Below are 18,709 nucleotides of genomic sequence, written 5' to 3' on the forward strand. Positions count from 1 at the left end.
TTAACGTTTTTCAAAAACCGAGCATTCAAAACTGAACATTCTCTTAAATTAGAGAAACCTGTGGCCCTCCAAATATTGCTAGACTGTAACTCCCATTATCCCTGACTATAGGCACGTGGCTGGTGTGTGGGAGCTGGAAATCAACAATATATGGAGGGCCACAGATTGACTATCCCTGCTTTAACTGATAAATTTGTATTTTTATTTATTTCTCTATCAAATCCACAAAACTGTAATTATTCAAACAATGGAAAAACAGCAAGTGTTCATTAAAATATTAATTTCATCATAGGATGACAATTAACTACAATATATGTTAACATTTGCATACTTAGGGAACCTGATTTATCTTCACTAAAATCAGGTACATAAATAATAGCCACTTTACCCATAAAGTGCATGTTCCTTACCATCCTCTGACAACCCTGATCAATGCTTCTTTTGAAAACACCCAGGCTGTAGCATCTACCACATCATGGTAAATTTCAATTGTGTTGCCGTGAACATCACAAATAACCATCTGAAATGACATGCGATGGTGTTAAGGAAACACTAGCAAATTCAGTTTCCCATATATAACAAATATTCTGCTTGTTGTGTTTAGTTTTATAAAGGCTTTAAGGTCTTTGTCATGTTTACTTCATGGGACTTGCTTCAAAGTATATAGGACTGCAGTCTAAACCAAATCAAAAAATCAAACGGGTCATCCACAAATCATTTACACTAGCATATTATCACTGGTTTAAATAGAGCAAAATCAGTGAAAGTTGGATCATACTTTTCATATTAAATTAACTAATCAAAGTTTTTATTCGTTGTTTGCTCTAGCCAACAACTACATTCAAGGACAAAGTAGAATCTAGCTGACAATCATCTTAATTACATCCAAGGAAAATGCAGAATCTGTCTGTCTACCTACCTACCTACCTACCTACCTACCTACCTACCTACCTACCTACTTTTCACTGCTTCACTCAAATGTACATGGCAAAACAGTCAATATATCATACTTGCTTATACGGTGAAAAGGTCACACTCACTTTTCCTGGTCTTTGATTGCATTTGAGTCCTTCCCTGTCAACAGGACACTGAAAGTGAAATGAGGAAATAATTATTTAAGTGCTATAATGAACCAACAATAGATATTTTAAGCAGTATGCCTTTAAGGTAGGGATAGCCATCCTCATGGCTTCCAAATGCTGTGGGACTCTAATGGTGTGTAATAACTACTGGCCAGTTACAAATACCCTTTTTCGGGGTTAGGTAGTGCAGAGGACAGTGGCAGAGCAACTGCAAGTGGTCCTAGATGACACTGATTATCTGGATCCACGTCAATTGGGCTCAAGCCTGGTTTTAGAAGTTAATCGCCCTTGGCTGACTCAAGGATTACGTTTATTGAGAGAGGGTCAGGGGGAGTGTGACCCTGTTGCTCTTACTCTCTTACTCTCAGTGGCTTTTGATACTACAGTGTTACCTCTGGTTACAAACGCTTCTGGTTATGCAAGCTTCGGGTTACGAGCTCCGCTAACCTGGAAGTAGTTGCTCCTGGTTGCGAACTTTGCCCCAGGATGTGAGCAGGAGGCGCCATTAGCGAAAGTGCGCCTCAGGATAAGAAAGGTTTCAGCTTAAGAACAGACCTCTGGAACAAATTAAGTTCGTAACCAGAGGTACCACTGTATTGACCACTGTATCCTCCTGGATAGGTATCAGAGGCACTCTGTTACATTTGTTCTATTCATAACTGTGGAATCGACTCCAGAGAGTAGATTTAGGAACATGTTCCTTGGGCCCCTTGGACTTGCTCTATGGGGTTACATCTATGGATGACACACAGATCTATTTCTCCACAGCATCTGAATCAGGTGTGTGGCTGTGCTAGGCAGTGGAAGAATGCAAGATTAGACTGGATAAGTTTGACTCCTGGGAAGGTAAAGCCTCTGTGGGTAGGTGGCTCCTGTGTTTGTAAGATACGCCAACTGCCAGTTCCATTTGGGGTTGCACTCACTCTGAAGGAGCAGGTACATAGCTTAGAGTACAGCTTTGTCCTTAGAGGCAAAAGTATCCTCTGTAGATTAGAGTGCCTTTTACCAGGTTTATACGGTATGCCAGCTATGTCTGTATTTGGAATACAGAATAGCCCAGCCACTGTAATCACTGATTGCCTTGATACTGCAATGTGCTCTGGTCCAGATGCTACAGCTACTGCACAATGCAGCAGACACACTGCTGAAGAGGGCAAATAATCAATGCTGTGCGAACGCTCTGCTAAAACATCTGCACTGGATACCCATGTGTTACAAGGGTCATCAAGTCCAACCGCTAGTACCCAGTTGGTGGATGTGGGGCAACTGTCTTTGCATTTTCTGTTAAATTAAATAGTAATATTTTTCATTAGTGGTGAAAATCAGTGCTGACAAGCTAGTGTGGAAACTTATTACAAGTGTTTTAAAATACAAGATTGGTATATCAAAGAAAAACCTGATCGTAAAGCTTTCAGCACAAACATGGGTGATGCCCTAAGAAAGAATGAACTTTTGAGACATCATTAAAAATGGTCATAAAGGTGTCTGGAGCTAATGTTGATTAAACATTAGTAAGTCTATGATTCCTGACCTGTGTGGCTGTTTATGTTAATGCAAAACACTCCCCTCATATTATTCAATAGAAGATGAGGGGTCCTTGTCGTCTTTGGTGCAGCACACATGGAAACATAAACATACCTGCCAATATATTCTTACCCTTATTTTAAGATTCATGCATGAAGTTTCCTTCCCTCACCCTACCTCACCTTGCTGGGGAAGAACAGGCATTTCTGCTAAGTGAAATTCATCATCTTTCTTTTCACCTGGCTAGTGTACTGTGATTCCCCTCTACACTGGGTGAACTGAAAGAATGTAATTTTCCACACTATATCTGTAAACTGCCCCCAGACAATAGCCCGTGAATATAAGAAATTCTCTCCCTCCACAATGTGTTTACCCCAAAGATTGGTGTTTATGCCTATTGCCTCAGCTTAATTATTATGTGAACATAACCCCAATAATAACTGTGTTAGTAACAAAACCAAAACTGAAATATCTGGCACAATTAAAACTGAACACGCTCACACAAAGACATGAAATAGGATACTCTAAATGTATGTGTGTATGTACACTTACAACCCCACCCCATTATGCTCATTTAATAGTTTCGTTACACATATAAAATTAATGAAAAGCACCTTACCACTTGAAAAGCTGCCGGTTTTTGCAAGCCACTACTTTCAGGCTGCTGGTCCTTTGGCACGAAAACACTCCTAAATCGAGTTCCCTTCTCGCTGGAATAAGTTCTTGAACTCTGCAGACTTTCATAGTATATACTCTTTGAAGAAGAACGTATGTCACGATCAGATTTTTGTAAAAGCTGAGCTGAAGGCATTGAACTTAAAGATAAGGTCTCTTCTGCGTTAAGTGCCTCCTTAGAAAGAAAATGTGAGTATCTCCTCTCATGAATGTTTTCTGGGACTGCTGTGCACAAGCTGTTTGGCCCCTGACTGGAAAGATATGTTTCTTTTTCATCCTCTGGTTTGTTTTCTTCACAAATATTCTCTTCCTCTTCGTCATTACACTGGCTGCTAGATCTTAACCGTTCAGACACTGACTGAAGAAGTGATAAGACTGACAAGGATTGGTTGGCTCTTTCAGTAGGATTACCTTCTGGTGAGCCATCAGCAGACAGCAAGTCCTCTTGAGAACTGTCATCTTCATATATAGGAGACAAAGAGAAAGGGTAAACACTGAATCGCTTTGCTTCCACTGTCACAAATGCTTCTGAAGAAAGATTGTTTAATTGGTTGCTTTGTTCACAAGGGTGGACAGACTCAAGTTTGCCTTTTACAGTTTTACACATAAGAAAATGTTGATTATTATCCAGGGATTGGTCAGGAGGGGATGATAAGGGATGATCTGGTTCTTCTGTTGAAAAGAAATAGCTATTATCTTGAAGAGCACCTTCATACAAAATGGTGAAAGAACTGCTGTCCAACTCTTCTGGTGGAGAAGAAGCAAATAACTTGGGGGATTTCTCTCCATTTCCACAATCATCATCAACATCCAGATAATATTCCTTGAGCACTGTTAAACCTGTCTCAACGACTGCTTCTTCCTTAAAGGAAAAATCTGAGTTCAAGCCAATCTTTGCTGAGCTGTTCATTACAGGCCGTTCAGACATACTGAACTGGGTACCGAATTTACAAACATTCTGAGGCACTGCGTAAGCTTTCGTCATTTTACCACAGACCTTTTCACTTTCTATTTCATAATATTTTTCACATGGTTCCTCTCTTACAACTTCTGCAGAGTCACCCTCTTTAAAAACATATTCAGGCAGATTCTTCCCTACATTATTTCCAAGTGAATCTAAAGGTCCAAATGGTGGAAAATGCACTTCATCCATTACAGTTTCTTCATTTATTAAATATGAGGAATATTCAGATTCATCATCAATTGTCCACTTTGTTTCCTCACCGGCATCTGTCATGCACATAGTACAATTGACATGTTTACTGTTTTTGCCATTGACTATAGGAGGGCTGCATTCTATTGTAGCTGTGGGATCAGACCAGTCATTTTCATTTTTCTGTTCTCCACCTGTTATTTCTTTGTGGTCGTCTTTCATATTACTATACAAAGATGCTGAGGAGTTTGCTACTTTACCTTCACTGATTATATTGCATACTGAAGTTCCATATATTGGACTTAAATCTAAAGGTTCTTCAATTATTTTGGGAAGTTTAGCTGTTAATTCAGTATCAGTAGTAAGCTTCTTTGATGCTTCAGTGTTGGACTTAAGGGCTGAATTTTGAAGAATGCCATTGCTCAGATGGTTCTCATGCTGATTATATGTCACTTTTCGTATGGCTGCATTAATAACATCATCAATTATTTCTTTCGCTTTTAGTGCTATTGAACTATGTAGGTCAATTTTATCTGTAATGTCAAATGGTATTTTTTCATCTTTAATATTTGTGCCAAGTGTGTCTTTTGCTTTAACTTCAGAAAGCTTTCTGATACAACCCTCATTAAAATGCTTTAATGATGAATTCCTTGACTGCATTTCTTTTGATTCTGACAGCATTTTTCTATTTTTCTGATCTTTTTGAAGGCTGAGCCCTAATAAATTGTCCTTAATGCCATTAGGTTGGCAGCCGCCAGCTGCTTGCTTTGATCTTATTTCTTCTATGGCTAAACGCAGAACTGCATCAACTATTTCATCAGCCTTTTTGAGCAAAACAGTTAAGTCTTGGGATTTAATTTGTACTTGCCTTCCTGTTTCAACATCATTCAGTGCTTCTTCGGAAAACTGGCTGCTTGATTCTGTAAACAAAGTTGTAATTGCTTGATCACCCATTTCAAAGGTGTTTGAATTAGCAGCAGCAGCAGCAGCAGCAGCAAGGTAGTGAAGATTTAGCTGGCCTGAAGCTCTTTGCTCCTCTTTTCTCTGCTGTGTAGTGAAAGACATTCCTAGTACAATCTTTGCAGGTTCTGTAGCTTCCACATGACAGGCAACTGGGGACAAGAATGGGACTGGGTACTCTGCTTCTGACACTGATTTAGAGTGTAGACTATTTGGTTTATATTTAGGTGAAACCTTGGCCTTCTTTTCTTCAGAATCAATAAGAAGAGAATGATTCTTGTCTAAAACAAAATCTGATGTTTCACAGGCAAGAGAACTAAGCTTTGAGCTATCTTTAAAGCATGTAATGGGTGACACAGGCTTGAAAGTATATACATTTTCAAATGTAGAAACAGGAAGATCCTCTTTTGCCAGGTTAGATCTAGAGTCTACCAAGCAAGAGGCAGACATATCCTTCATTTCTTCAGAGCGCAGTAAAATCTCACTTCTACTATCAGCAATTTCAGCAGTGTCAAAGGTAATATTAGTTTCAGGAATGCATTCAGATTCCAAAAAAGTACCGGGAACTTGACCTGCAGACCCAGATTCAGCAGCAATAAGAAGGCTCGCAGGTCCACAGTCCTCTGACACTGAGATAACTTGGTTATTTTCACATGTAGAGGCAGAACAACATATTCTACCATTGATAGTCCCTGCAGAATCACTTTGAGACTGGTTAGTACAATCCTGTTTATCAGTCAAAGAAGCCCCCAACAAACTGTGATCTTCAGAATTAAGGACAGGTTTAGACACATCGTCCAAAATGATTTTGCTATCTCCAGAGATGAAAGACTTACCGACCAAGACACGTAACGGAGAAGAAGGAAATGATAAATAACTATTTTCTTCTGATTTCACAATAGGAGGAGAGATCTCAGGGAAGCATGCCTCTTTAGAAGAAGAGGCAGGAGGTAGACCTATTGAGATGTCCTTTTTAGTTTCATAAGCCATTTTTGCTTCAGTTTGATTTTTTATTTCATCAACTAATGAATCATTTTTTTGTGCAGATATCACAACTTCTGCAGTTTTAAGAAGTGATGGAATAGGTTTGGCCACTGTAGTAGTGCCTGTGTTGCTTTTAAGTTCTGAGTTCTCTAATTTGATGGGCTTGGTTTTGTCTTCAGCGAGAGGAAGAGGACTATGTAAACCAGTCACTGTTTCGATCAGAGTTTCATCCTCAACTCTCTCAGAAATATGGCAGTTGTCATCTTTAGCCTCAAGGATAAGAGGGGCACCATCCATAGTGCCTACAGCCTCCTCAGTGCTGGTACCACCTGTTTCTAAGAAAGCTGATGCCACCCGAGACACCACATTTTCATATTCAGCAGCTAACAAAGATGTGTTGGCATGGTTTACCTCAGTTGCGTTAGGAGAAGCACCTGTCATTCTAACATGGTCAAATTGTGTCACAGGCACATACAAATTATCATTGGTAAAATTATTAGTTCCATTCTCAGATGTCATGGGGAAGTTATGATTGTTTTGTATATCTGTAAGTACAATGGGCTCAGTGGCCTCTTCACACTTTAGATCGCTTTTGCCAAATATATCTACATTTTGAACCATTTCTTTGGATTGGACTGAAGCAAGCATACCGACTCCTGCTGATATATAACCTTTTTTGCAATTTGTATCCTGCAACACCAACTGCAATTCTTCTCCAACTTTTTGTTCGTGGAGAGGTAAGTGCCCATCTGGTGAAATGATCTGCATGTTTTTCTCGTTCTGCTCTGTCACTTTTTGGTGTGATTCTTCAGTTTCACTTTCTACCCTGCTAACTGCCTGTCCCCTACCTATAATACTATTCAAATGCAATGTTTGGTTCTCTTTTAGTTTGAATTGATCCCCAGTCCAACTATTGCAGGGACCTTTGTTTTCTAGCAACTGTTGCTCATTATCACCTAAGTCTACTTTGGGGTGCGAAAAAAACTCCTCTTGCATTGTCTCTTTTGTTTCTGTGTTAGAAAAAGCGCAAAACTGCATTCCTTTTTGAAAGCCAACAGTGGTAGCATTGATTGACTGAATCTCCATTTGTATTTCCCCTAACACCTCCTCCCTATTTTCAAGCAATCTGCTATTTTCTGAACTCATACTAACAGCATCTCTATTCTGGCAACTGAAATTGGCTTTCTTTTGCAACAGTGTTGGCTCCAACAGAAGGTTCCTATTAAGTTCTGGTGTGCTGGAAACTGCTGTATGTTTCACAGAAACCAGTTCCTCAATGCAATTTTTGATTGTTTCCATTTCTGTCAACGAGGTAATTTTGTTCTTCAGTTCTTTGTGCTCACAATTGCCCAAGACATCCAGAGAATTTCCCCCCAAATCCATTTCTGCCAAAAATACGTTTGCTTGTGAATCCTTTGTGTCATCGTTAGTCTTAGGTCCCGAGTTTGTTTTCAACGAAGATTCTTTCTTTGTTGTAGTAGTTTCTGAGTCTGGAAGGCTTACAGTCCTGTTTTCTTTGTTTTTGGCTGTAGTGCTATTAATGCTGGTTGAGGTTTGTTTTTCTTGCTCCAATTCCGCTTGTTTCTTAAGCAATTGCTTAATTCTTGCAGAACCTCGATATGTTGCATAAGTAACTGCAGGTGCACCCAGCTCACATTCTGTTTTCCTGGAACAGAAGAAATATCATTATTGGAACATTAGCAAAAGCTCCTAGGCACACTCAGTTATATAAAATTAAATTTTAAACAGACACAGAAAGATTAGTACAATAGGCACTGGTCTCTTTTATTTCAAAAATCTAAAGCAATGTTTCTACTTTGAAGAATCTTGCTTGATCAGACCAAAGTCTACTCTAGGCCAGCGCCCTGTTCCCACAGGGGCCAACCAGATGCTTATGGAAAACCCACAAACAGGACAAAAGTGCAATAGCTCTCTCCCACTTATGGCCCCTTGCAACTGGTATTGCCTCTGATACTGAAGGAATTATAGCCATCATGATTAATAGTTATTTCCCACCACCACCAGTCTAAATACTCAAATGTATAATATATAGGTATGCCATTACAGGTGTAATTAGTGGATATTTTTAAATAGCTATTGACTCATAGCACCACTGAGGAGAAGGCTTTGTGGGTCATCGTGTCCAACCCCTGACAGAAACATGTATGTAAAGCTATTTTTGTCAAATAATTGTGTCCTAACTCCAGTGATCTGCACCCTTGGATGAGGTTTGCAGATGAAAGTAGTTCTCTTTATCCACTTTACATTGTTTTAGATTATAAAAAGATCAACAAAATCCTCAAAAGTACCATTTGCCTGTCTCTTTCTGAAAACGTTCATGTTACCCTAATTGCTTGTCAGGGCCGGGGCACCTGTGGCTCTCTGGAAATTGGACTACAACCTCCAACATTCATGACTATTGGCCATACTGGCTGGGGCTGATGGGAGCTGGAGTCCAACAACACTTGGAGGGCCTCAGGTTCCCCACCTGATTCATGTAGCGATTTAAAGTAATGGTCTACCATTAGAGCTCAGAAACAGTTCTGAGTCTTTCCTCCTGGAGATAAGTGGAATATTTGGACTTGGTCAAATGTCAGATACAGTCTGTTGTGTTCGTGTGCATTTATGATCCGCTGAAAATTTTAATTAAAAGTATATGATGGCTGTGTATCTGTAAGTAAGGCCTGTTTCCTTTACCATTTAACTCAGGACTGATTCACACATACATATATGCTACACAGCATCTTGTCACTTAAGTGTATCATTCAATGACTTATTCATGGAAAAACAGACCCTATCTAAAATTATTGTATGAGGTGATACAAAAGTCCTGTCTATAGTATTTAATCATTGGTGCTAATTGTATACATGCAAGCCATCAGTAAGTTACTGGGTGACGAGCAAGTGTCTTTGAACTGAGATCCAGCTAGATGTGAAACTGAGAGAAATGGTGCCACATGTAAAAGAGAGAGAGAGTTACTGCAATTGGAGTGAATGTTGGATTCATTTGAGGACTGCACATTGGGACCAGACTGTGGCATGGCTCTCCATATCACTGTAAACCCAAGAGCAGAAGCACTGCAAATTAAACTACAATTTGGCTGTGCCTGAAGCAATCAGATGGCCACTTCAGAACAAAGTCAAACCTCATCATGAGCCCCATGTGGCATGTTAGAAGTGTCATATGAATCAGCAGCTCTATGAAGGCTACAGAGAAACTGGTGCTTTTCTGCTATGTATACTTGCCATCTGGATGTAATCTTTAGAGGTTATCTGTGGGGTTAATGTCATTTTATACATGAACTAAAGCCTTTTAATCTCTCACTCTCAAGGAAAAAAATGAATTTTATAAGACTAAACATGTGTTATAAGACCAAGGGGATATGAAGCAAATATGACATTCTTCTTGTGCATACAGTTTAAAAGCCCAGTTAATTCTAATCGGTGAAATACAAATGCAGCAGGGACAGATTATCGGTACATTATTCAGGTGCCATTCTTAGTCTCCAGAGGGGGGGAAAGCAGATTATATATTCCAACAGCACCATCTGTCTATCCACTTCAGAGCTGCTCCAGACATTTAAGTCTTCTATGGCCAAGGTTTTGCCTTCCCTGTGGAATGCCACAGCACCAATACGAAAAGGCCAACGTTTGAAAGAGATTATTATATATAAAATGGCATGGTTTTTTTAAAAAAGATATTGAGCCTTTTGTTTTTATTATTTTTCCCAGAGATTTTTGCATTCATGATTCAATTCATAACCAATATTCTACTATTATTTTAAGGTACACGAAAATATCTGCAATGCCATGACCAGAAAGTTTATTCTAGACTCATTTTTCATTCTGTTTACAGTAAATCAATGCACTTAAATTGCTGAGATTCCTAGAAAGCAAAGTATAATTCTCCATTGGTATTGACAAGGGCCAAACCATGGAGTGCTAAGTTTCTTTATACTTGTTTATTACTCAGCACTTCTTACAGTGAGGTACAGAGAAGCATCCATCCTCATTTACTCGTTTGCTTAATCACCAATACTGCCAGCAGATACACCAAATTACAGCCTTCTACTGTAGCACAGTAATCGTAGACTACAGACATTAATTTATAGAAAAAAGCCCATCTGAAGAAGACTGGGTGAAGGATTAGAGGAGGTGAATGATCCACAAGAAGTAAGGACTGCCTCTCTCCTTTCCATTTCCAGCAGCAGCTGCTGTTCAAAGTGCCTGGAATAGAGAAGACTACACATGGAGAGAAGGAAGAATGTAGCCACATGTGCTATGTGCACATGAAAAAGAAAAAAAGAACCATAATCTTTGGGCTGGAAATGCTGGCATGGCCACCACCAACCTGCAAAGTATCACATAAACTTAATCAGCTCAACACACTCTGTAAATATATTATCTATTTTAATAAAAGTACAATTGTTCTGAGCTACCAAGAAAGGGAATTATAGAATTTAAAGTTCAGATTGACAAATTCTATTTAGCTCGAGCAGGGAAGGAGCAAATTAGTTTACAGGGGGAAATGAGCACCCAGCACAATTCACGGCCAAAGCTATGCCATGGCAGCCCTGAATGATGCAGTCAACAATGCAACGTGGGAAAGAAAATCCTGATCGTGAAGAAAGCCCTGCCTACATTGTCTGACTCAGATGCTTCACAACAGAACAACCATGCACCATTGTTGAATATTTCATAGCAACCTACATCCAGTTATTGTTGAATGACCTTTAAAATTGTACTAAAGAATAGGTGTAGCCAAAAAGCCAGTAATAAATGCTCTGAGTCATAGAGTTTATTGAATATATACTGCTCACTTACAATGTATTTATTACCTAAGTCAACAAAAGATATAGTTTGATATAAATAGAATAAGATGCTATGCCTTCAAAAAAAGAGTAAAAAATAAAGACATAGTTAAATGAGAAACCTTCAGAACCGAACTTTCAAACTACTGTACTAGATTATCTGTAAATATAGCACATGACCCAGGAAACTACGTGCACAAAATAAACCACTTAAATATCTCTATAAGGGTGCATAAGTTGTATAGCACTGGGTATGAGGAACAAAGGAGAACAATTAGACAATTAGAACACAAATGGCTTGTGAATGTGGAAGCTGTTTGATTTTCATTGGGCAAACCACATGCATGAGGAAAATAGCTCTTCCATGTGTGAAAACGTGTTTCCACATGCATTATACATTTTCCTGGATCACAGCCTATTACTGTGAAATGCAGCCATATAGATCTTCATTTCTGTGAGTAAACACCACATGACATAAAAACATGCTGAAGATTCGAGGTTAAGACTCTGATTCAACCTAGCAGGCACAGAGGCTTGGAAAAGAAAAGAAAAGAAATGTTCTGCCAATCATCATTATTTGGTGGAGAAGGTGAAGCAGGATTTGGGTGGATTCTGTCCTACACTTCTCTGCCATAACAACTGCTTGGGGATTTTAGCTTTTTAGGAATGGCTCTGCATGTACAACTTTCAGTGCTGGATCAGGGAAAAGAACAGGTATGCACTACCTGTTGGCACACGTACTTCCTCAGTCGCCTAACTGGATCAAGGTGCATATGTGTACAATGCGATCGCAGATAACTGTATGTTGTAAAAGAGGCGGTTAAAAGTTCAATTAATGAACCTTATACAGTAGTACCTCGCAAGACGAATGCCTCGCAAGATGAAAAACGCGCAAGACGAAAGAGTTTTCCGTTTTTTGAGTCGTTCCGCAAGACAAATTTCCCTATGGGCTTGCTTCGCAAGACGAAACGTCTTGCGAGTTCTTGCGAGTTTATTTCCTTTTTCTTAAAGCCGCTAAGCCGTTAATAGCCGCTAAGCCGCTAAGAGCCACTAAGCAGCTAATAGCCGCTAAGCCGCTAATAGCCGTGCTTCGCAAGACGAAAAAACCGCAAGACGAAGAGACTCACGGAACGGATTAATTTCGTCTTGCGAGGCACCACTGTACATTGGAAGAGATGGGCTTTGTGACTTTCTGCAGCTAATCACAGTCTTGTTTTATAGCACCTAAAATTTACTAAGCTGTTGTATGCATATTGTAAACCTGTCTTGTTTTTATTTTTAAGACATGTTCCAAAAGGAAAAAGGGATGGGGAGGTTAGAAGAAAACAAGGAGACTCAAGCAGCAGTTTTGCATTTTTTATAGTTCTCATAAACATCAGCTTGAATAGCTAGAGTTCAGGGAGAGCAGGAGCTAAATGGCTGCTATTCTCTTCCACTTGACAGAGTGGGCCCTGCTGTTTCATCTCTCCCTCTGCTGTACGTCAACTGGCATGGCTGCTGATAGAGAGCAGCTGAAGAAGAGGAGGTGCCAAATAATCTATGACAGAGAGGCAGGATTTGTCATAGCTAAACCCCTTGTGACCAATACTTATCCAGCTTGATTTTAGGAGAGAAAGTCCACACCTTCTCTGACTATTTCATTGGCCGGTCCTTCTCCAGTTATATTTTATATTCAGACATTTAGAAAATTGCCTAAATATAAATATAATCTTAATTTATTGAAGAAATCAAGGGCTGATGTAACGCATAACCTAATTAAATTATTGCTTGTTTTACAGGCATTCACAGTGATCTATGAATTGCTGTTGCTCTTTGTTTTTCTTAAAGGCTTGGGCTTTAAGTAAGAAAGTAGTTCAGAGGTCTTTCTTAACCTATTTATGGATTTTTCATATTTTAATTTTATTTAACAGGAATTATATACTGCTTAATTATCAAAATATTTTAAGCAGTCTGCACAAAATATAAAATACCTGAAAGCAAGTTTTACTGAAACCAATAGGACTTTCTTCCAAGTGATGGTGTTTAAGATCACATAATGAGTTTTTATAAAACTCAATTAGCAACCCATAGAAATAGAAATTTCTGGATTAGCATTTCAGCCAGGCCATGGAAAAGACCGTGCTCACCTATCTCTTCCCCTGGAGCAACCAGATGGAATGGCTACTGAAAGATAACATTTAGAGAAGAAACCTTATCAAGATTTCCTTTGCAGCAAATGGTTCAGAGGGAATAAGAATAACATTATACAAGATCGTTTAGTGGCCGATGTTTCATAATACTGGCATTTTGATGACTCTGACTCTTGGTTAAAGCTGACCTCTAAACTTAATTGTGGAAAGCAAGCTTAAAATACAAAACCGGAACTTTTAATCTTATACCAGTCCACTTATCTCTAGCGATTCATGCCTTTCATTAGGATGTGCAAGACATTTTAATTTCACATTTGGCTTATCAATCAGTACTATAAGAGAGCAGCTTTGATTGTTATAATACGCACAGGGAACAGGAAGTGTGATTGGCTCACACTTCCTACTCTTTATACTTAAGTTATTACAGGAAGTGCAAGCCGATCACACTTGCTATTTTCTCTCCTTTTTCTAATGTTTCAAATGGAGCCCCTGTATATTTCTGGTAGAAATGTTCACAGAATTGTTGTTTTTGCTGGTAGTATACCCATACCACAACACAGAGTTTCAGAGGAACAGATATTACACATTCCACTTCATATCATTACATATACAGTGGTACCCCGCAAGACGAATGCCTCGCAAGACGGAAAACCCGCAAGACGAAAGGGTTTTCTGTTTTGGAGGCGCTTCGCAAGACGAATTTCCCTATGGGCTTGCTTCGCAAGACGAAAGCCCATAGGGAAATCTCCGGGGACCTCTTTTAAATGCTGGTGGTGGGGAGCAAAGCCTTTTCCCCCCTCCGGCCTTCAGAAGAGGTCCAGGAAGGCCGGCGGGGGCCGAAAGGCTTTGCTCCCCACCGCCAGCATTTTAAAAGCAGTCCGGGATAGCAGGGAAGAGCTTCCCGCTATCGCGGACGGCTTTTGAAGGCAGGCGGGGGGAGCAAAGACTTTCGCCCCCCGCCCGCCTTCAGAAGAGGTCCAGGACCTCTTCTGAAGGCGGGCGGGGGGCGAAAGTCTTTGCTCCCCCCTGCCTGCCTTCCCGGGAGAGCGGAGAAAGGCAGCGCGTTTCTCCGCTGTCCCAGACGGCTTTTGAAGGCAGGCGGGGGGGGGCAAAGACATTCGCCCCCCGCCCGCCTTCAGAAGAGGTCCAGGACCTCTTCTGAAGGCGGGCGGGGGGCGAAAGTCTTTGCTCCCCCATGCCTGCCTTCCCGGGAGAGCTTTTGAAGGCAGGCGGGGGGGGCAAAGAAGAGGTCCTGGAAGCGATCGTGCGCGCATCGGAGGAGGAGAGGCCTTGATCTCGCCGCCGTACCTGCGCTGCTTAGCTCCTGGGTGCCCGGACCAAGGAGCAAGGCGCCCCGATCGCCTGCTTTCTTCCACCCCAGCCCCCTGCGGGATTGATGCCTGGAGGATCACCGCCTCTGCAGGGCTCTCGCCCGGAGGTTTCCTTCCGCGAGCTCCAGGCACCGATCCGCTGACGGCGCCGGCGAAAGGGGCCCGCCCACATCAGGACGGGAGAAAGGGAAAGGCATCGCAGAAAAACGAAAGCCACGCCTTGTCCCTTTCGACCGGTTCAAGTCCCTCTCTCCCTTCACGGAGGCTGTCAGAGTAAGCGCGGCTTCTCTCTCACCGTCTGGGCTGCGTCTCATTCACAACGGTGTGCTGAATGCAGAGGGAAAGGGCACCTCTCTGCTCTGTCCCCAGGCGCAGCGTCTCGATCAGGTCCTGAGAGGGTCGCTGTGCCTTTAAGAGTTGCACGGAAGGCAGAATTCCGTGAGGTGCAGCTCTCCCCCACACACACCCCGCACGCGGGAGCAGCTGCTGCATCGTTCACCGTTGTGAATGAGACGGAGAAGTCCTCCGCTGTCCTGGGGTTTTTTAAAATGCTGGGGGTGGGAAGAAAAGCCCTCCCCCCCCAGCCTTCAGAAGAGGTCAGGGGACAGACTGTCCCCGGACCTGGTCTGAAGGCGGTTTCCATAGGAACGCATTAATTGATTTTCAATGCATTCCTATGGGAAACCGTGCATCGCAAGACGAAAAACTCTCAAGAAGAAAAAACTTGCGGAACGAATTAATTTCGTCTTGCGAGGCACCACTGTAAGCCTCACTTTTTCCCCAAATTCCGACCATGAAAAGTTAAAGTGTGACTTAAAATCACAACCTTGCAAAAAATGGCTCTTACGATATCGCTGCTGAAACAGACATATGGTAAAACAGAATGGGTGTGAGTGCCTGCGGAATTTTAAGGGAGCAGCTTATATTGAGGTATTGACTTTTTTTCTTTCCCCCCACTTGAATTTTAAAGGTGTGGCTTATATTCGAGTGTGGCATATATTCAGGCCAATACGGTACATTGCAAAGCAGTACACAAGCCATTTATATTTCCGGATCCTTGTAACATATAGCAACACCTGAAGTTCCTCTAAGAAAGGAGTTATTACAAGATACATGTGTTTAGAGCAATGTTTAAATATTTACATTTCACATTTATAACAAATGGGAACAATAGCATTTGACTGGAAACGTTTTTACTTCTTTAAACATTCAGATAATTAAATGGTACTAAACTTGCTTCACAAGTAACCCATCATAAATACTCATCTTCCAAGAATTATGTTCTAAGAAGTGTTCTGCAAAACACTTTCGCTACTGTCCAGTTTTTCAAACAATAAGTCATTGGACTAACAACAGCTAATAAAAAGTGTCAAACATTTGTCAGGGGTGACTGCTTCAATGAATCAACTGGCTGGCTTTGCTCAAGGGATATGTTGTCATCTGTCGCCTGCAATGTACTGCAAGCTGAACTCATGAATTCCACCTTCCCTTGGCTCACAGCCTGGAAAACAGAGTCTTTTCCAACAGGGGTTACAAAATTAACCTCAGAATGCAAAGGTTCACACAGTAGCTGGATTTTCTAGTTCTGTTGTGGGGGCAGGGGGCACTTCAAGAGCATAGGTGTTAAAGAGATGTGCCACTGACTACAGAATATATAGACCAGTGCTTCCCAATTAGCTAATTACTGAGGACCCCCTATTTTTCAAAAGCCAAGCCACGGACCCCCTACTTTTGAAAATTCTGATAACTCTATGGTAGTTACCTCTGCAAAGCATTTTTTTGAGCAAGATGTGGAGTAGCCCCTAATAAGCAAACGATTTTAGGTATACTACAAAAAACACAGACCCTAAAATTTGTGTTATTACCATGCAAAAGTGACAAAAATTTAGTTTGAGGGGAAGCAAGGAATGGGGCTGTGGACCCCCTGGGTGTGTTCCACAGACCCCCAGGGGTCCCTGGACCCTTAATTGGGAACCACTGATCTAGACTAACAAAACCAAAACTACAATAATATTTGTGTAGGATTATCCTTCTATCTTTTATTTCTGCTGTGCCATCCATCCCTGGCGATATATGCTGTGAGCTGCCCAGAGAGGCTGGGGAAACCCTGGCAGGGTATTATTAATTATTATTATTATTATTATTAGTATTATTAGTATTATTATTAGTAGTAGTATTATTATCATCATCATTATTATTATTATTAAATTGTTACTATATGCAATATGCCAATAAATTTGAAAAGCTAGTAGAAATAAATATTTGAAATCTCCTGTTACAAACACCTATGTTCGTAATAGCTTCACTTTCATCAGCTCCAGGACCAAAGGTTTTCTGACATTTTCTAAATGATCCTTTCCAGGGACAGAAACATGTTGCATTAAGGATCCTTAGAGGACTGAAAAACAGGATACAAACTTATAGGATCACAGGATTGTAGAGTTCCAAGGGACCATGAAGATCATCTAGCCAAACTCCTACAATGCAAGAGTCTTTTGCCCAACATGGGGCTTGAACCCATAACCCTGAGATTAAGACCTGAGCTATTCCAGATAACCACAAGTTGCACTGGCCGGAAAAAGAACCTGGACCACCCATGTGGCAGGCGAGAATTCTACCACTGAACCACCAATGCTGCATAAACAAACAAAACAAGAACCTCCTCATACCCCAATATTAACTAAAACAAAAGCATCGCCACGTTTGCCTTTCATCTGAGTGACAACTGCATAAAAGAAAAGCTATAGTCTCTCCCCCCCCCCCCCCGCCGCACCATGGTAATGAAATGGTGGGGTATGTGCTCAGTGGTAGAGCACATGCTCTGGTGACTGAGAAAAATCGTGGTGATCTGCCAGTTGGTGCAGTGAGTACTGAGCTAGATGAAATGATGGCCCGACTCAGTATAAAACATCTTCCTATGTCTCAAGAATTATAACCTACAGCTCTACTATAATCACATCTCTTAACTTTGGTTCTGTGCCATAAAAAAGCACACACACATATACTGACAGCTCTATTTCTCTTCTCCTCCATCTGCAACCCATCTTGTGTCACTCCTCTTAACGCTCCATCTTTCTCTCCCTTGCTCTCACACACTAGAAATGCTCAGGCTATTAGAATTTCCATCTGTTTTTTTTTACTTAACCACTCTCTACTTTCTCCATTCGCTATAATGCAGCGAAAGGGTTTGATTGGCATTTGCACAGCATTTCCTTCTGTCACAGCACTGACAGGAATGCTACATGAACTTTCGGAATAAATTAAGACTAATTTGGGCTACGCAGTCATCGACATGGCATGAAAACCAGTCATAAATCACACACTAATGTGGCATGTGAGCTTGCCAAACTAGTTTTCGTACTTGGCAGTTATATGCAATCAGTACTTGTGTTCTAAGAAGTTTATTCAAATGATCAGAACTGTACTTCCCTAATGTTTTAACTATAGTTAGCTGCACAGGGTGCGGCAGGATATAAATATGTTTTCAAGAGATGGACTAAACAGAAAAAAAACAACACTGATCCAGTTTCACTAAAGTTAGCCAAAACTCTCTCGGCAAAGTTTTCATTATAGAAGCAAAACACTTTTATTTAAGGCAAGCCATTAGAGAATTGAGTACTCACAATCTCAATGTTGCTTTCTATCTACAACAAAAGTGGTTTTCAAGAACTTCTACATTTCAGGACTACTATTTACATCATTTGCCAAACGCCCCTTGCATCCCTGATTTAAATTATTCACCATCTATGCACATTATGCACCATTTAAATTGGCTAAATACTAGTGAGATGGTTCCAACCTCCAATATGCCCAGGAATTTTGATGTAATGTTTTGATATTCTCCAATAAAACGAAACAGTTAAATAGGTTGCCTATAACATTCTGGGCTTTTCATTCCTCTCCCCTGAAATAACCCCTCTTTTAATCATTGCAGGAAAATCTCCAAGTCTAGAAAGCAGCAAAGTATGGAAAATACTAGTCACCAAGTCAAAAGCAGAAGGAAACACTGAAAGTCTTGGAACTTTACAATAAGTAACAAAATAAAACAAGGTGGAGACAA

General features: G+C 40.8%; 1 protein-coding gene across 1 annotated transcript in view; it reads right to left on the minus strand.

The window, feature by feature from the left end:
• CRYBG3 (crystallin beta-gamma domain containing 3) overlaps positions 1–18,709 on the minus strand; it is a 63,251-nt gene that overhangs the window by 26,895 nt on the left and 17,647 nt on the right. Inside the window, exons 4-6 of the mRNA XM_081198860.1 lie at positions 3,226–8,044; positions 1,041–1,088; positions 411–520 (exon numbers count right to left, since the gene is read on the minus strand). Of these exons, the coding sequence (XP_081054986.1) occupies positions 411–520; positions 1,041–1,088; positions 3,226–8,044 (4,977 nt within the window). The remainder of the gene's footprint in view (positions 1–410; positions 521–1,040; positions 1,089–3,225; positions 8,045–18,709) is intronic.

Source organism: Podarcis bocagei, assembly GCF_964188305.1.
Source record: "Podarcis bocagei genome assembly, chromosome: 6".
In the NCBI taxonomy this organism is placed as follows: domain Eukaryota; kingdom Metazoa; phylum Chordata; class Lepidosauria; order Squamata; family Lacertidae; genus Podarcis; species Podarcis bocagei.